This window comes from Pteropus alecto, unplaced genomic scaffold, assembly GCF_000325575.1.
Source record: "Pteropus alecto unplaced genomic scaffold, ASM32557v1 scaffold79, whole genome shotgun sequence".
Lineage (NCBI taxonomy): Eukaryota > Metazoa > Chordata > Mammalia > Chiroptera > Pteropodidae > Pteropus > Pteropus alecto.
The window spans coordinates 9,996,205-10,015,584 of NW_006494612.1; the positions used below are offsets into that span (position 1 = coordinate 9,996,205).

General features: G+C 35.6%; 1 protein-coding gene across 2 annotated transcripts in view; it reads left to right on the plus strand.

Annotated features, from left to right (window-relative positions):
* Window positions 1-19,380, plus strand: part of NT5DC1 (5'-nucleotidase domain containing 1) — a 110,692-nt gene that overhangs the window by 81,297 nt on the left and 10,015 nt on the right. For both annotated transcript variants that reach the window (XM_006926190.2, XM_025042425.1), the window contains 4 exons: window positions 9,656-9,830; window positions 11,613-11,710; window positions 13,733-13,851; window positions 14,960-15,112. In XM_006926190.2, coding sequence (XP_006926252.2) covers window positions 9,656-9,830; window positions 11,613-11,710; window positions 13,733-13,851; window positions 14,960-15,112 — 545 coding nt within the window. The remainder of the gene's footprint in view (window positions 1-9,655; window positions 9,831-11,612; window positions 11,711-13,732; window positions 13,852-14,959; window positions 15,113-19,380) is intronic.

Here is a 19,380-nt window from a genome sequence, read left to right on the forward strand (position 1 = left end):
GACTTTTTGATAGGAATGGAATAGCTACTCTTCTTAATAACAGCAACCATTACTTAATGAAGTCATCTGCAATAACGAATTTCTCCCTTCTCTCCTACTCTGCTCTACAATGATTTAATGTGCTGGCATGAGACATTTAAAGTCTTTTTGAAGTTTCAAAGGGAGTTCTTATCTGGAAGCTGGAAGGAAAAACATTTCCTTTGTCATAGTTTTCAGATAAGTTGGACTCTTATTGGTCATCTATGAGGTCTAGTGCAATTTTCTTTTCATTCACATTTTTCTTCATTGAGTACACATAGCTCATTTAGTGTTTACTGCTAACATTTGCCAAACACTGTGAGTAAAATATTTGCCTCATTTAAATTGAATTTTGAATGTTTCCTTCTTGGTTATTGAGTGAGTTCAGGCTTTTGGGTTTTCTGGATTTATGTTGACAGCTCTTTTCTTTTCAAAAAGAAATAGTCTGATCACTTATGTCATATGCTTTCTTAACAAATATTTTCCTGGGTCAAAAGAAAGTCAATATAATTTTTCATCAGGAAATAGTTTGATTATTACAAGTTGTTTTATTCCAGTCTTCTGGGAACTTGTAGGATCTCTGCGTTAATAAAGAGCTATTATCTGCTTATAGCATATTTTATGTGCTTTATTTTGAAAGATTGAAGATATACACTAAATACACACCAACATTCAAATTTACACTATGACTTTAGCCTTGAGATGCCATTTAATTAAAATTTATGAATAGTAGGCCTCATTTCGTTTGAGCAGAATAAAGTTTACCTTTGACTACAAAAGAAATGGTTTATTTTGTTAAACCACATAGTACTATATACTCACTAAGATTTCAAATGAGTATGTTTAACCTCTTAAGAGAGTTTTAATTACATTACCTTTATTGAATGTGTTCTATGTGCCTAAAATCAAATTACTGTAGTGCTAACCACTATAACGGCACAAAGAAAATTGCTTTAGAGAGCTTAAGTGGAAGGTAAAAATCTATTATACAATTAATGAACTGTATAGAAGAATCTATGAATAAGAAGAATCTGTGAAGAAGAATCTATGAAGAAGATTCATTGGACTACGTGGACTAGAACAGAGTAGTTGGCATATTCAAAGGAGAGACAAAACCAGAAAAAGCGGGAATTAAACTGACGCCTAAAAGCAGGGTGGAATTTAGAAAAGAGAAGAATGGGTTTGAGGTAATGGCTCGAGGCTGCTGGTGGGATGGCCTGGACAGCAAAGGTTCTAAGCAAAGGCACTGCGGGGGGAGGGGGGGGGAAGCATCCTATTGTTTTGGCAACAAGAACAACCTTTACTTCCCAGTCAGGATTCTTGTGGGTTCTCAGCCCCAGACCTCTCCTGAATTTCACACTCTGTACCTTTTCTTCCGCTTGTTCTCTCTGCTGGTTTGCTATTTCTCCCCTTTATGGCCTGTTGAAATATCTCTTACTGACCAAGACCCAGCCAGGTCTCGCTTTCTCTTGAATCCTCACCCTACCTGCCTGAGAAGAAATAGTCATTTTCTTCGCAGCAGCCCTGGCATGTTGGTCGTCTGCCTAGCCAAGCATACTTCAAACTGCATTTCAATTTCTGTTGTTCTCTCACCACTGAGGCCTTCTTGCAGGGAAGAACCACACGTCAGCTTGGTATCTTCAGTGCCTGTATCATGCCCGGCCCCAGGTGGGCACTTGTGGATCATGTGTTTTAGGAACAAGTGGGGGGAAAATATTTCTCTATCTACATTTACTATTAACATTAATAGAGTCTACAGTTATAGAACTAAACATTTTGTTTTGTTTATTGTAGGCAATATGTCCTAAAGAAAGAAAGCAGAAAAACATCTTTCTTTCAAAACCTTTATGTATATAAAGACAGTCTTAACATTATTTTTAAGATTTTTTTGTTAACCTGACAGACTTATGTTTCAATTTTAGGTTTTAAAAGTCTTTCATATTTTAGTGTTTAAAAAATACATATGATTGTCATCTTAATATAACTATATGTTACATTCGTTAGTTCAGAAAAATACCCAAGATATATAAACTCGTTGTTAAATTGGAAGGAGATAGAGTGAAAGAGGTGAAAGGAAGAAAGTCTTCAGGCCAGAGAAGAAAAGGAGAGAGACTAAGAAACTTAAAAGTCTTGCCTGGAGTAGAATATTCTCTGGACACCAGCCACACTCAGCATTAGTCACCTTTGTACCCTTCCTGCCCAGGTTCCTACTGTTTTCTACCTGAGACCTTGCCTACTCTTTACAGAGGCTGCACTCTGTATTAGGTACTAAGGCTCCTACAACCGTGCCCCCAGGCTTTCTCTGTGCCTCATGCTCGGTTATTGTAGAATAAGGACTGGGTTCCCATAATGGATCAATTTAGTTATTTATGTATCTTTGAGAGCTGAATTTAGCATAGTATGTATATACCAAGTGCTGTCTTGGCATTCTGTTAATCGGTGGGCCTACTTTCTCTGATGAAAACAAAACCTTCTAAGATGGTTTTGTGCCTGAGAAATACATTTAAAAACTATTTGAGATGAAACTTAACAGTGTACTTCTTTGAAGCTAGCCCCTAAAACGTGCCCCAGGTTTTACCTGGAGGAGTCCTTAATTTGATGTACCAATAAGAACAGTCCTGTTTTTCATGCAGCTAATTTTTAATGCCAAATTTAGGAAATAGTGCTGTTACCAAACCATGTCTCTGATGCTTCGAAAAGCCAAAACTCAAAATGTCATGGTTTGGAGTAATAAAAGGTTGATTAATCAAGAAGGCGCCAACCAAGATGGTGGGAGACCTAGTGGTGCCTCCGATCCATCTTGCTCGCTGGAGAGGGCCAAGAGGTTTTAAGTTTTAAGGGCTAGGGGAAACATATGCAGAAGTGCCGATGGGGCAAGTTTTAATTAGAGGACCTTGGAACTTGGCCATTTATGATAAAGGGGTATGAACACTGGCTCTTCCGGGACAGTTGGATGCGTGGCTTCTGAAGGGGTTCCGGAGTTCAAGTTCCAGTGTGTACTGGTCCTTTGGTTCCATCGGGTTGTCAGGTGTGATACTTTAGTTCCGGGTACAGCTGGAGGCAAGAGTTCTCTCCTCTGCCCATGCTTCAGCTGCATGACTTGTGGTTTCAGTCTCTTGTCTCAGAAAAACAACTCAGCACCTTGTCAAACAGCATAGGACCATTTTGAGCTGGTTCTGCAGTTACAGTGCCTTTATTCATCCCAAGCTACAAGCTCTTTAGGTCCTTCTGATGATGTAATCATGTCATACTGTGCATTTCTTGGATCTTTCTACTTCCTCTGACATTGAGAAGGGGAAATATTACCAGCTGTTAGCTTTCAGCTCTGGGCTTGCAGTCTTACTGTGCCCTTCTGTTGCTCTCTTAACTGACCAAATGAGCCTGAAAACATTTTATCAGAGACTGAAAGTAAAGTGTACTTGAATCATAAAGGCATTGAGAAAGGCAAGTTTAGATTTGTTTTAACAAGATGGCAGAGTGAAGATAACCTTCTTCTGGCTCCATAGACTAGACTGTTAGAGGACCCAGGCCAGAGAATAACTCAGGGCCAAGTACAGCATGCCTGGGGATCAACAAATATTTATATTGTCCTTCAGAAGGCAGATTTGTCACAAATGATTTTCTAATATTCTGCAGAGAGGCTACATAACCTTCAAACAAAAACTCTCAAATTAATGATTTTGTTAATCTTGTTAGTACTTTCTGAGTTATAACTACTTGTTTTTTATTGTTACTACCTATAATTATGAAATACTGTATTTACATCAGGAATCAGCAAACTTTTTCTTAAAAGGACCAGATTATAAATATTATAGGCTTTTTAGATACTTATATAACCATTTCAGATATAAAACCTTAGCTTGTAAGCTGTGGTTTACCATCCTCTGGTCCTTATGATCACCTGGCAAGTCTTGTCTGTTAGCACTCTCCCTGCACACATACTTGCTTCTACAGTTATTTATCCTCTACTCTTTGCCTGACATGAAGAATGTAAATAGAAATGTAAAGAAGTTCCTTTGCTAAAAGATCTCACGTAAGTACAAATTGGTGGTTACAAAATAATCATAGGGATTTAAAATACAACACAGGGAATATAATCAGTGAGATTCTAATAACTGTGTATGTTGCCAGGTGGGTACTAGACTTATCGAGAGGGTCACTTTGTAAATTATATAAATGTCTAGCCATTATGCTGTACACCTGAAACTAATGTAATATTTAATGTCAGCTGTAATTGATTAGGGCATTATTTTTCAAGCAATGTTGCAGAGCATTGCAGAGCAAACTACATATCTATGTTTGTTATAGCAAAGAAAAATTAACACTTCTATTTTATCAAGTCCATAATTTCAAATTTTACATTACAAAATTAATACCTCTATCAAAACAATTATCTGAATTAAAATCTTATTAATTTAAAACTTTAGTGTTTTCTCCCTTTTCTTAAATTAACTTGAGATAATTTGTCCAGGTGTAGTATTTTATAAAAACATAAATAGAGTATAAAACTGATGCAATCCAGTTTTGGATAGAAAAATGTAGTGAAAAACAGTAATGCCTCATTACAATATCTGGTTCACTAACGTGTACGTCCTAAGTGTAGTCCTAAGTGTATATGTGACAAAGAACAAATAGTTATATAGAGGTTTCCTGTTTATATAATACACTCTGAGACCAGATATTAGATAAGTAATCCTTTGTGATTATAATCTCTGTGTATTCTGATGTTGATTCCCTCTAAGTTAGTCATTGTTCTGAATATTTTGGGCCTATTAGTAAGAAAAGATATTTCTGAGGATATTTCAACTAAAGTAATTAAGAAAACAATACACCCCATGATAAAATATAATCTTTAAAATGCATATTTCTTTGAAGACCAATCAGTTTTTTAAAGAAATCTCAAAAGTTTTTGATTTGAAGTTAATGGGGGTGGGGTAAACCTTTCAAAAATTTTATTTTTCTTTTGTTGTAATCACTGTGTATTTCAGCAATTGGTTATTTTTATCTCAGTTTCTATGGAGCTCGCATTTGAAGTAGGTGAGAAGTCAGAAGTACTATATAGAATTTACCTTAAATTACTTGTTAATTTTGGTTTTCTTTAAACTGAAATATTTATGTTGACATAGCAATATATGTCATTTACATTCTGTATATGTATATACAATAGAATTCTTTGGAGGTGATGGGGTTCAGGGCAGGCTGACCCAAAATATGACATTTAACATTTTGAATTAAAGTTACTTGAGAAACAGCCAGTGTAAAAACACTCTGACCTTCTTTTATCCCCGCTGAAAGAAGAAAATAAATCTCCCATATGATGGTAGCCACCCTATTCCAGGAGGATAGGAGGCATCTTTATTGCCAGAGATATGGAATTCAAGGCCAAAGAAGCTGGATAAATAGATGTTGTTAGTTCTTGATTAATTTCCTACCCTAAGCAAAATCCTTTGTTTTGTTAAATCTTCACAAATGGTATTTCTTTCACTTCATTCAATCCAGATATTCTAGATTTCTTTATAAATATATTAGATAGAAACAAACCATGTATGGATCATAAAAAGAAATGTTTGTTTTAATATTAAATTTCAGTTTCATCTTTTGCCCTCCCTAAATAAATTCAGAACATACTTAATCTATCGTTTATCTCTTCCATCTTTCAAAAAATAATTCAATATCTCTTGGCCAAAATTACACACAGACACACACACACAGAGGCATATGTATATATGTATATTTCACAAAATTAATTATATTGTTCCTTACAGCAAGTACATTGAGTTCATAGCTAAAACTAAACATTGTAGCTGTTCACTTGCATACTGTTCTATAACTTGTAAAGGTTGTAAATGTTTCAGTCTCTGCTAAATTATTGTCTCCCACAGAAAGAGCAGCACACCTTAATTGGAGGCTGATGGTGGAGGTGTTTGCATCCCCACATCTCTAATCCCCTGGGACAACAGCTTTGGAAACTAGCCACAAGTTGCACAGACAGTGGTAATACAGTTAACAAGAAAAAGGCTTACTTATTCTGCAATGACAGAAATAGTGATGTGGCACAATTGTCTATTAAACTAAAAAAGTATTTTTAATATTAAGTTTGTATTTTTTTATCTATCACTAGAGACCCCTAAATCCTGAATCGTATTTGATACATGTGGGCCACTTTATGTACATATCAGACTGTTGAAACACTTTGCTGTTGTTATTTCCATGACTCTGCATTAACCAGTTTTTATTAATATAGTACAACTAAACTTTTATTCTTTATAACTAGCTTTTTAAAAAATTTACTTTTAATCCCATGTAGACATAGAAAATACTAGCATCTAAGGATATTAGAGGTGTGGAAAGGTCAGGAAAATTAGTTACATAAAGTGGCAGTAAAATAGAATTCCTTTGAGATTAACCGAAAACACAGGCCACTTTGTGAGTTGAGAACAAACAAGACCATTTCTTTCTTTCCACTTTCGGTCTAAATTCCCTGTCATGTCCAGTCAGTGTTAATCTATCAGTAGCATAATATAATTAAACATGATTATTTTTTTCAGTGGAGGTAAAAAAAAAATGAATGTACTTTAGAAAGGGTGACTTTGATAGGGCAGTTTTTTGTCATTCACAGGTTATATGTTATGAATCATAATATTACTTTGACTATAAATAAACACAAATACTCCTGTGTCTGCCCTTCCACTAATTTAGGTATTCATTCATTGAATGCCTGCTCCATGCTAAGCAGAAAGATATACTACCAACCTTTAGGACTTTAAAGTCTCTTTGGGAAGTTAATTTAATTAACAATTATAATTCAATGTAGTTTGTTTAACCTAACTCTTCTGTTGGTTCAGTAGCTTGATTTATTTCAATAAAAAGATGAGTGTGAGTTATAGACAACATTACTATATTATACACTTAAAAATTAATAGGAGACTAGATCTTATTGTTCTCATCACAAAATAGAAATGATGTAACGTGTTAGAGGTATTAGCCAATGCTATGGTGGGAATCATATTGCAATATATAGATGTAGCATATCAACATGTTGTACACCTTAAACTTGTATATTATATGTCAGTGGTATCTCAAAGATAAATTTTTTAAAAGATGAGTATTTGTGTAATTACATCTATTCCTTTAATGATCTGAGGTTACAAAAGTCAGTGATCTTTTATAGTAAGAGCAATCCGTAATCTATTGGGTCTCTATTTGTATAGGGTTTGTCTTTTACTTTGTTCATTTCAGTCTGGCTTGTGAACAAAATCAGGACACTCACCTCAGGGAGTAATTTTCTCCAGCTAAACTATTATGTTTGCACTCCTCTGCGTTAGGCTTATTAAGGGATACTAATAAAATTAATCTAGGCAATAATTTTAAAATACAGCATTTAAATGTATATGCTGTTTTCTTGATTCCTTTGGAAATGGGACAGTAACTTTTTAACAGTAATTTATATTTTGATCACTAGATGGCACTAAGCTCATAAGTATAACTAAGGGGGAAAAATAGTTTTTTTCTCAGCAGTTGTTCCTAACTACAGAAGCTTAAGTATGTAAATGTTTTCAGCATTAGGTACTATAAATCTTTTGTTATCCAACTCACAAAATTCTTATTGCTATAAAAACTTTGCTTTTCTAGGTAAAATAATCTCACGTATGACTTTTAGGTATAATAAATTCTGAGTCACAGCCTCTGCCATTACTTTGATAGTCACTCATCAAACTGTTTTCTTCCTAGCAACTTACTTGTATTATTTTCTCTTTCTTATTTAGCCCTATCTTACTTGTGCCCTCTTTTCCCTGAAAAACAGAAGATATATTTAAATATTTTTAAGCTTTGGGGATAAAAAGCTTTGAAAAATTACATAGCATCACATTACATAGCTATGCATTACATAGCTTCTGGGATATTGAGGGATCCCAGAGTTTTACACAAAATGTCCCGGTAGGACAAAATACAAGAAGAGCACAACTCTTTTTGTTCTTGGTCTCCCAATGTCTGAATATTATTCTCATAGTATAACATTCTGTTATTTTTTTGGTCTAATTATGATCGATTCCTACAACATACTATTTTTCTGAAGAAAGATGCTCTAAGTTGCAAATAACTGGTAAACTTAATGTTTAAGCTATCATTAAATTGAGTTAGTTTGCATGACCAGATGAAGTTCAGAGTTTACGTGATACTTTGAACAGTTAATTCAGTTTCTTAATCAGAGACCCAGTGATGTCATCAGCCAAAGGTTCTTTTCAGATTTCCACTCAGTCATCATTGATATGTCAGAGTTGCACTTCATGTTGAAGTTAGCTGCCACAGTTCTAGGTAGAACATGTAGCCATAGCAAAGTCCAGAATAGAAGGGATGGGTGATATACAGGACTCCAGTGGTCCCCAGCAGAGTTCTCAAGTCTCACTGGCCATGCCTGGCTCTCCTACAGGGTCCTAAACAACTTACTGACAGGGGAAGGAATTGCCATCATAGGTTAGACCTACGGAAACCTACGCCCTCCCTGAGTGCCCAGCCCCTCGGCAGAGGATAAAACCTCAAACAAAATCAGAGTACTTTCCAACAGAGAGGGGGAGTGGATTTGGGCAGGCAGAGACTGTATTTGCTACCATTTCTGGTTTTGTTGTGTTTTTTTGTTTTGTTTTGTTTTTTGCTTAAAGACTCTTTTTTCCTGTCCTGATATTCTTGAAATGTAGCCTTCATTTCTGCTATTTCAAGTATATGACAGCATACAGAGTTGCATGTGTAGCCCAAATCTATTGCAGTTTATCATTCAGTATAATTTCATTCACCTCTTGTTTTGTTAATGCATTTTTTTTTCTTTTATAGCAGTTAAAGAAAGTAAGAACTTGAGTTCTCTCTATTAGTGCTGTCATACTCAGAGAACAGCATCTCTAAAATGCTTCATGACTCTAGTAGTATTTCAGCCACATCTGCAATTGTCTGTTAAATACCCACAACTTTTAAGGCACCGTGTCAAGCATTGTGAGTGCATCTGACCAGGACAACAGCTCAGATGACCCGTTGGACTCTCTAAACACCCAAAGGGGCAGAGCCAGCAGCCCCAGCTCAGTGATTCAGGTCCTTCAGTTTTCCTTGTCCACTACCGTGCCTTCTGGCCTTTCTGGCTTGTTCTTCCTGTCTCAGCACCTCTCGGAGACTGTAATAGACTGACCCTTCTCGTCTGAGTTTCATATGAAACAATACTACTGTGACTCTGAGGAACCCAGCTCCCTTCTTGGCTGCTTTATGCCAAAGATGCGTTCATGGTGCATTATCTGCATATTTATTTTTTTTGTTATCTGTATTCAGCAAATAGTTGTTGAGTGATTGAAAGAATATCAATCAATCGATATTTAAAACTGCAGTAAGATTATCTCTGATTTGAGAATGCCGATTATATTGTTTGTTATGTTTTAACAGTTTATCAGTTCTTGTCAAATAGCCAACACATATTCTCAACTACATTTTCAATCATCATTATGTTTTTAAGTAAAGGATGAGAAGTATTCTTAAGAAGCAATACTGATTGCTAGATTGTTTTTATTTATAGTTTTGAGAGAGGGTAACTTGTTTGAGAATACACTGAGTCCAAAATGAAAAAAAAAAAAATCTCCTCGATGTTTTTATTTTTCAGAAAACTGTGGAATGTATTTTCCAGAAATAAAAAGAGATCCAGGCAGGTATTTACACAGATGTCCTGAATCCGTAAAAAAGTGGCTTCGACAGCTAAAGAATGCTGGGAAAATTCTTCTGTTAATCACTAGTTCTCACAGTGATTACTGTAGACTTCTCTGCAAACATATCCTTGGGTAAGTAATGAGACATTCCATTTTCTTGGTTTTACCAATAGCAAATTAGACCAGTGCTTTAAAAAAAAAAGCTCCACCATGACCATATTATATTAAATAATGCTGAGTGACAAGTGGTCGTTTCTCATTACATCCCTCAACATCTGCTGATCCCAACAAACCCCTAGTACATTTTAGCAAAGCAACATTACCGGGGTTCATCATGCTCGTAGCTTACTGATCTGGGCTTTAGATTTTCTGAAGAGAAAACACATGTCCTTCCAGCTGTCTTCCATGAATCTGGTTTCTCAGTTCGGGATGACTATTGAGGGATACTAAGTTGCAGATTGTACTTACTGACAGATAACGAGTATAACTTCTCTGTAGCCTTTTCCGTGTGTATCCTTGTCCTTCACCATTGAGCACAGCCAGGGATGGGATTGACATCTGTGAAAATTGAGGCACTATAAATGCATAGACTTGAAAATAAAACAGACATGGTTCAAGCCCTGCCTTGCAACTTACTGTGTGACCTGGGGCAGGTTTTATAACCTCACTAAGCCTCCATTCCGTCACCTTAAAAATGGGACAATAATACCTCATAGATATGAAGAGGAGTTTCAATAGCATAATACAGGTAAAGTATTAGGCAGAGTAGTTGGTTATTTTCAGTAAGTGTTAATACTTATGTATGTCATTCTTCTGGGCAATACCAGAGATTATCCAAGGTCCAAGCAAGATTCTAAAATGGGCTACTAGATCCCTCATGACATTTCCTCAGATTTCAGCAAGTACTGAATTGCTCTGCATATGAAGCAAGTTTTAGCTTTAAACTGACCCCTGGTTACATGTTTCTCAGCACATGTAGATTTAAATTGGTCGATGGTATACTTACAGTCTGAGTGGATGCTTTGTTTTCTGAATAATACATAGGCTTGCGATCCTTGAAGTGAATTAAAGCTTGAAGTCTTGGATGCCTTGAAAGGTGCCTTTTACAGAGAGCTTTGCTCTCCTGGTGATGGAACCATACTTCAGAATAAAAACTCTGGAGTCTTAATCTCTTTTTCATTAGCATAGATAACCAAAGTTTTTCCTGCCTGTCACAATTTCTCTTTAATACAGTTTTGGTTTGTAAAAGTATACAGATATGTTGGGTAAATATCGTCTCCCCAATACCATCGCGAAGCCATTGGGAACAAGGACTACCATTTCTTTACCATCTCAAATAATCCTAAATATAGTATTAAATACAAACTAAAAAACAATTTACTGTTGTTATCTAAAAATTGACCCTTTATAAAACTACCCCAATTTTCAAAATAAAGTATCTTCTTCACATTTTGCATACTTTCTGAAAGATGTCACCAGACTTGATATAATGCTAGGTTTCCATAGAACCCATGTGACACACAGAATTACTAATATCTCTTCAAGCTAACCAATCCAGACAAATTTCAGGACTCAAATAGGAAGACATAGCTTGTGACTATTTCTAGCTGTAAGAAACTATTGAATTAACTTACTATTACCATATTGAGAAGGCTTAGCACCTAGAGTTAATGAGTTAATGTGCTCTTACTTTTCTTATATTTATACTTCAAGGTGTTGTCAAGAATATTAGTGCTAAACTACCTTCTGTTTCCAGGTTCACCTTAAAATGTATAGAAAGCATGTAAAAAGGTAATCCAAAGATAAGGAATGATACTATCTATGGTCAAGTAGGTAGGCAAACATTAAGTTCTGTTTTTTATAGACCGTTTCTAATTCCTTAAATAAATTTATGGAAAATGTGTTACTTCTTAGGAATGATTTTGCCGATCTTTTTGACATTGTGATTACAAATGCACTGAAGCCTGGTTTCTTCTCCCATTTACCAAGTCAGAGACCTTTCCGGACACTAGGTAAACTACGTTTTGCTTTTGTCTTCTATTTAGGATTTGTTCATTCAGTTATTCAATAAATAATCTGCTGGGTAACAACCATGTGTTAGGTGCAACAAAAGATATAAGAGACACTATGTCTTTCTCTTTGTGGGAGAGAAAGAAGATAATAAACCTATGTTTGTATTAAATTTTACTCTACTACATTGTATCATAATCATTTGTTTCTCAGTCTCTCCCTGACTATAAAAATGAAAGGCATGGAGTTTACCTTAGATTTTAGGGCCTGCATAAATGCTTCATTAAATACTTGAGGGATGAATTAATTGTAATGTCTGAATTTTCTAGAACAAAGGTGCCTGCGGAATACAGGAGGATCATAAAAAACAAAGCAGTCCTCTCTGGGGAGCAATCTCAGCCTTCAAGGAGGGTGGTTAGAATTGTCACACATGTAGAAGAGGCTGATAAAGAGGTGGAATGAAAAGAGTGAACACATTTTTCAGATGAAAAAGAATGGGAATAGCAGGAAGGGTGGAAAAAGGGAAGGAATTAAGAAGTACAAATTGCCAATTATAAAAACAGTCACAGGGATGTAAAGTACAGCATAGGGAATATAGTCAATAATATTGTAATAACTATGTGTGGTGTCATATGGGTACTAGATTTATGGGGGATAACTCCGTAAGTTACATAAATGTCTAATCACTGTGTTGTACACCTGAAACTAATATAATATTGTATGTCAATGGCAATTGAAATTTTTTTAACTTTTAAATAATAAAATAAAGCTGTTATATCACCTTAAAAGTTATCAAATAGAATTTAAACTCTATAACAGTTTAGTAGCCACCGTGATCCATTTCAGAAGACTGATGAAAACTAGTTCAGAACGGTCAGAAATTTTTGCTTTTTTTTTTTTCCTTGAAGTTATTTTCCTTTCTACTTTTACCACAGTTATTTTTTAACTTTTAGTCATTAGGCTATAAGTTTTGAGGAATAATTTGAACATCATACAGAACACTGGTACAGAAAATTATTCTGAATATCTATGTTCATAGGAAGATGTTTTCCAATTAATGTATTCTACTCAGCTTTTAAGAATGCTTTAAATCAAAACTATGACAAAGTTTAAGTTTAGGAAAGTAATACTGGTTTGCATTTTTCATAAGATAGTCCTTTTTTATCAATGAATTTGAGAGCGATTGCAAAGATAATAAACTTCATAAAATGAAGTTCAAAATGAATTCTAAAGTTCACCTTCTTTTCTTTATCCACTGATGACCTGTTTGTTCTTCATATATATGGAGGACAATAAACAACACTGATTTGGTTATTATATAAAGATGTCACAGGGATTTGGCTGAGGCTCCAGTGTGGAACTAACAGATTATGGGTGTCCTCACGGATGCCAGAGAAAATTTTCTTTTGTGCTATAGTTGTATCTTGTTGGTGACAGTTGCGTGACCCATATTCAGGTCCAGGAATCCAAATTTAGAGATGGTCCATGGGGCTGTTGTCTTACCCTCTGTCTTCTAGGCCCAATTTGAAGTCCTAATGTAAGCTGTGGAGTTTTGTTAATAATAAATCACTTACCAGCTATGAGACCTTGGGCAAAATACCTTCCTCTATTATCAACATCCCCCACCAGAGTAGTACATGTGTTTCAATTGATGGACCTACATTGACATATCAGTATCACCCATTATGGGAGAGGCTATGCATGTGCAGGGGCAGGGGGTATAGGGGAAATCACTGTACCTTCCTCTAAATTTTGCTGTGAACCTAAGACTGCTCTAAAAAAATGTTTAATTGTATATAAAATATTCAAATAATTTATTTTTCATGTTTTTATTTTAAAAATGTGTAATAATTATTATTTATGTATCCGTGACGTGTTTGTAATAGTCGATGCTCACTGAATGCTAGCTCCCGGCCCCACGTGGTTCATTCTCATACATGTCCCGCAGCCATTACTGAGTGTGGTCTACTCAGCTGGGTGTTCTCACTAAACTAAAAAGTATATGATTGTCAAACTGTTTTCAGAGAATGACGAGGAGCAGGAGCCACTGCCATCTCTGGATAAACCTGGCTGGTACTCCCAAGGGAACGCTGTCCACTTGTACGAACTTCTGAAGAAAATGACTGGCAAACCTGAACCCAAGGTATTTTCTGATTGAGGCGGAGTCCTGGATGCCTACTTGCAGACATAAACCATTATAAACTAAAACCATAATGCATTCAGCTTAATTATCTGTGGGGAAAACTTCTGCCTCTGCCTGTATCAGTTTCTTCTCTTACCTCTTCTGCTTAAATAAGCCTTTCCCTTGTTGATGTAGTCTGGGTCTTTATCTGTAACAGAGAAGAGCATAGATTCCAAGAAGGAGCCACAGATCTAGGCGATATACTGGATTAGTGTGTGGGATACCTGAGTAATGATGTCCTGATAACAATCTATCCAAAAAGTTTTTATATATATAAAATAACTGAAATTACACTGCAGATGATAGTCTAAAGACACACTTGCTTTTGACATCTGGTCACATTGTTGATGTTGGACATTGGTGCATTTTTAACAGCAGGACCTTTCATCTAAAAAATCTGCTGGGAGCCCTGCGAGCAGAAGAGATCAGTGGGTAACTGAGTCCTACTCCATTGGCTCCCATGGTGCCACAGCCCCCGGGGAACTCCTGAGGTGTTTAGTGGACAGAGCATCCTGACTTGCAGGTTCTTGTTCATATTCCTTTAACCTTGTTTTCTCATCTGTAAAAGGGGTGTGGACTAGATTAGTGGGGCTTTGCCTCAGAATACCTGGGGAGCTTCTCAGAGTCTACTTGCCCAACCCCACTCTCAGAGATTCTGTTTCAGCAGGTCTGGGTGGGACCCAGAAACTCTTTGGTAAAGTGGTTGTGATGTGCCCTCCTGCTGATCTAACTCACTGTAGCAAGTCATCTCTAATATCTCACCCTGTTCTTCAATTCTAGGGGCAGGTCTAAGTGTAAACATATGGACTCTTTCACTCCTTCAGAAAATTGAATAAAATCACTTATTTTCTGCCTTTCTTGTACCTGCAAATGTATTATATAATTTCTTAAAGTAAACATGGCACCCTGCAATCCCAGTGGGGCCATTCAGCAGCCCCCTGTGAAGTTATTCAAGGAAGTGTAATATGCCTTACTACGATACCTGCCTTACTTCTGCCTTTCATGAAATGAACACCACTCTCTTTCACAGTTCTCATGCCTCAAACAGAATTTGCTCTTTGACTTACAGGTTGTTTACTTTGGTGACAGCATGCATTCAGATATTTACCCAGCCCGTCATTATAGTAATTGGGAGACAGTCCTCATCCTGGAAGAGCTCAAAGGGGAAAGAGACGTGAAACCTGAGGAATCAGAGCCTCTAGAGAAGAGAGGAAAATACGAGGTAAGGGTTCTCTTTAGCTCTTTCTTTGAAGGAAAAACCTTTATGTTTGATGTATGTTAGAAAGTGTTTGTATAAAGAATGATGAAATCTGTTGACAGTTATTGTGATCTTCTTTCCATCTCAGCTCTATAGTTGATCTCATTGATAATTTTTAATTGATACCAAGATAACATCTGTCTTCCTTGCCCTCTGCTTTCATTCAGTGCTATGGCACCATGGATGTTTTTCGGCTGGTGCTGACCAGCCAGATCCTGACTCACTACACTCATACTGTCTCTTACGCTTGGCCATGAAAACTCTCCTGCTCTCTCTTCACGGGTCTAACGTAACTAAATTGGTAGCTCCTTTAAACTTATTCCTGAGCCCCCAGATTGAATGTAGGTGAAGACTTGAGGTAAAGAAAAGTAAAATATGTCATAAATCTAGAAAGGGAAAATAAGTGTTTGTTTAAAAGCAAGAAGAAACAGAAAAGAAAGATCAGAAAATAAAATGCATTTTTCTAAATTCATTCCAGTGGACCAATTACAAAGAAGGAAAATTTCAAATCAAAAACAATTATCATATCAAAAACTACCAATAAAAATGAATAAACTATCAAGCCACAGAAAGACATGGAAGAACCTTAAGTACATATTAAGTGAAAGAAGCCAATCTGAAAAGGCTACATACTATATGATTCCAACCATATGACAGTCTGGAAAAGACAAAACTATAGAGAGTAAAAAGACTAGTGGGTACCAGGGGTTCAGGGGAAGGGGGCATGAATAAATGGAAGATGGGATTTTTATGATGGTAAAACTATTCTTTCTGATATTGTAATTGTGGGTACATGACATTATGATTTTGTCAAAACCCATAAAACTATACGACATAAAGTGTGAACCCTAATGTAAACTACAGACTTTCATCAATAATGATGTATCAGTATTGGTTAATCAGTTGTAACAAATTAACCACACCAATTAATACAAGATGTTAATAATGGAGAGAGAATGGTGGGGATGCAGGAGGGGGATATGTATATATAATATACACATTTATATAAGAGTTTTCTGAATTTTCTGCTCTATCTGTAAACCTAAAGCTGATCTTTTAAAAAAGTCTATTATTAAAAGAAAAAATAACTAAGTAGACCTAACAAAATGTTAGAATAATGGAATCAGGTTTCTTTGAGGTTTCCATTGAGTAGCATTTAGTCTTCAACCTGACATTATTATAAGTTCTTTGGACAATTTCAGTTAAGAGGAGCTTTAAAACAACCTTTCAGAAGGTGGGCCTTCCAACTGGAGTGACTTTCGAAAAAGATTTCACTAAAGAGAGATTTGGTTTCTTCAAAATGATTTGAGAATGCAGGTATGGTAATAAAATGAAAAATCAGTGGGAAAGTTTCCTCTAGCAATATGTACACAGTAACCCCATCCTTCTTCCATGGATCCCCTTTTCTCTTTTTAATTAGTTATAAACATATAATAGTTAATAATTAGCTCCTGGACAGAAAATGGTGAGTCAACAGCTTGAATGTTTTAGTTCCCAAGTTAGAATTGAAATAAATAATGTTCCTTTTTCATCGAACTCCACCTCCCCAACCCACCCCTGCTCTATCAAACATGGACAAGGAAGCAAAGACTAGGAGGGTTTGGCCAAGTGACAGAATAAGGCCTAAGGATCCAGCTTTATACCTGAACTCTTAACATCTCTCATACTATGGAGGTTCCAGGAAAAGTGGAATTGTAGAAGATGGAGTCCCTTCTTCTGTTGGGGTCCGAAGCATATATTTTGCTGTGGGATTCCCAATCGTGTCCCACACATTATGTTGAAAAAGCAAAGTATCCTCATACTATGTGACTTCAAAATTATCCTGGTCAGACCGACTGCCATTATGTCTCTGTGGTTTGTTTTTGAGGCAGTATTTGAATTGATGTGCCCATCCTTAGCAGATGTCTCAGGCCAACTTAGTTGCTAAAGGAAAACCCTCAATCATGCATCTTTCTGCTTATGCTTAAAGGCATATGTGCACAATTTTAAAATAATTCTGTGTGTTTTTAAAAAATTGTCTTTGACATAAACCTAAAACCACAACTTTTAAAAATGAGACTGCTTTCATATTTAAGTTCAGGTCTGTTCCTCTGCACAGCACACTTCTGTCGGCACACCAAAGTCAGGTGTTAAGTTCAGCACGCAAGGAGAATTCAGGTTCTTTCCTGTTTCTCTGTGGAAGAGACAAGAATGCAAACATCTTCAGTTGCTACAGCAGGAGGGAAACAGTCCCTAAAGAGAACTAAATAGAAAGCCTTGTGTGGGCATTCTTCTGCTTATTTTGTGATTATTCAGAAAGATGGAGTTTAGTTTTTTTAACCAAATGTCAAACACAGAACATGTGTCATGTACAGTCTGTTGGTGAGTACAAAGCCTGAATGCAAAGGAATTTAATTACATATTTGTGGTTACTTGATTCAGTGTAAGTGAACTTTAAACAATATAATGGGAAACCAAATTAACCAAGTCATTTCAGGATTAAACAATATAATGGGAAACCAAATTAACCAAGTCATTTCAGAAGTGAACCAGAACGTTTACATTTCCCACATTCTGTGGACATTCTTGTTTCACTTAGACTTGAATTCAATTTCTCACATATTTAAAGCAATTTCCATTCTAGGTGAAACCATCTGGAACATAAAGATCATTTTCACCTCCCTTCATTTGTGACAGGTATCTCAAGGACAGAGAACATCTCAAATGGCACTTGAAAGGCTTATATAAGAGACTTTCTGAAATCTTAATGTATCTATTGATAACTTACTCTATTGGAGCATGACAGATAAACGAAAATCACCCATTTGAATTATTCAAGTAAGCCTAGTTATGGAGACTAAGGAAAAATAATTTGTTTCCATTGATTTTTGTTTCCAGAAATAAAAGTCACTTCATTAATCTTGTCATTATTGGGACAGTCTTCATTTCATAAGACTACCCTCCATAGGAAAAAGAAAAGGAGTTCTCCTCTTTAGCTTCCTTCAGTACTGTTCTCATCTGTTCCTTCATTTTAACTCAAATAAAAGTGTATTCTCAGGGTTTTTAGAATAACATACTATGAAATTTAGTTGCCAAAATAATTCATTTTAATGATGAAAATTCTCAGCAAAAAAGAAGGAGCCAGCCTGTAATTAGAGAAAGGCTATCCACAAAAAACCCAGTGGGAGTGTAATCTGTAAGGTAATATTTAATGTAAAGCCATATTTAATGGAGACACATAGCCTTTAAGGTTCTTAGCTAGACAAAAGATACCTGTTATGAATTATATCATGTAACAGGGAGCTGGCCAACACCACAAGAAAAGAAAAAGAAATATGGAGTTAGGGTTAGAAGAAAAGACACCAAGTTGTGATTATTTTGGAGTTATATGATCATTAGCATAGAAAGCCATAGGAAATAAACAAAAGGTAAAAACTTCTAGTTGTGAAATAAGTCATGCAGATGTAACATACAGCATGGCGACTGTAGTTAATAATACAGTATTATATATTGAAAAAAATTCTCATCACAAAAAAATTTGTAACTGTGTGGTGATAGGTGTTAACTAGACTTATTGTGGTGAACATTTCACAATATATGCAGATATCCAATAATTATATGGTATTACCTGAAATTAATGTTATCTGTCAATTATACCTCAATTAGAAACAATTCTGAATACAAATAAATAGATGGAGAGATATACCATATTTATGAAGACATGATTTAAAATTATACTGTTACATATTTTCCTTAAATTTATTTATAAAATTAGTATAATGTTATGCAAAATCCCAGAAAGATTTTGGGTGGAACTTCACAAAGTGCATTTAGATAAAAAACTGAAGGCCCAAAAATAGCTAAGACAATTATGTAAAAAAGGATAATGAAAGGAAAGAATCTCGCTCTCTCAGATACTAATCATGTTAGGAAATTACAGTAATTTTTTAAAATACAATACTGGTGACAAAATATATATAAAATGTTAGTGAACAGAGGAAAAAAAATACAGACATATGCCCCTGTATCACATTCCAAGTTACCATGAAAATGTGATATATGATAGAAGATTATCAATCATCAGAAAAGATAGACAATTCAGTAAATGAACACGTAGTTTCTGTGTGAAGAAAAATAAGATGAGTTCCTTTTTCACTAATTCCGAATCGATTATGGAAAGTAAAATTTTATCTATATAATTAAGTGAAGAAAATTTATGAAAACATTCATGTGACCTTAGGACGAGGAAGGAT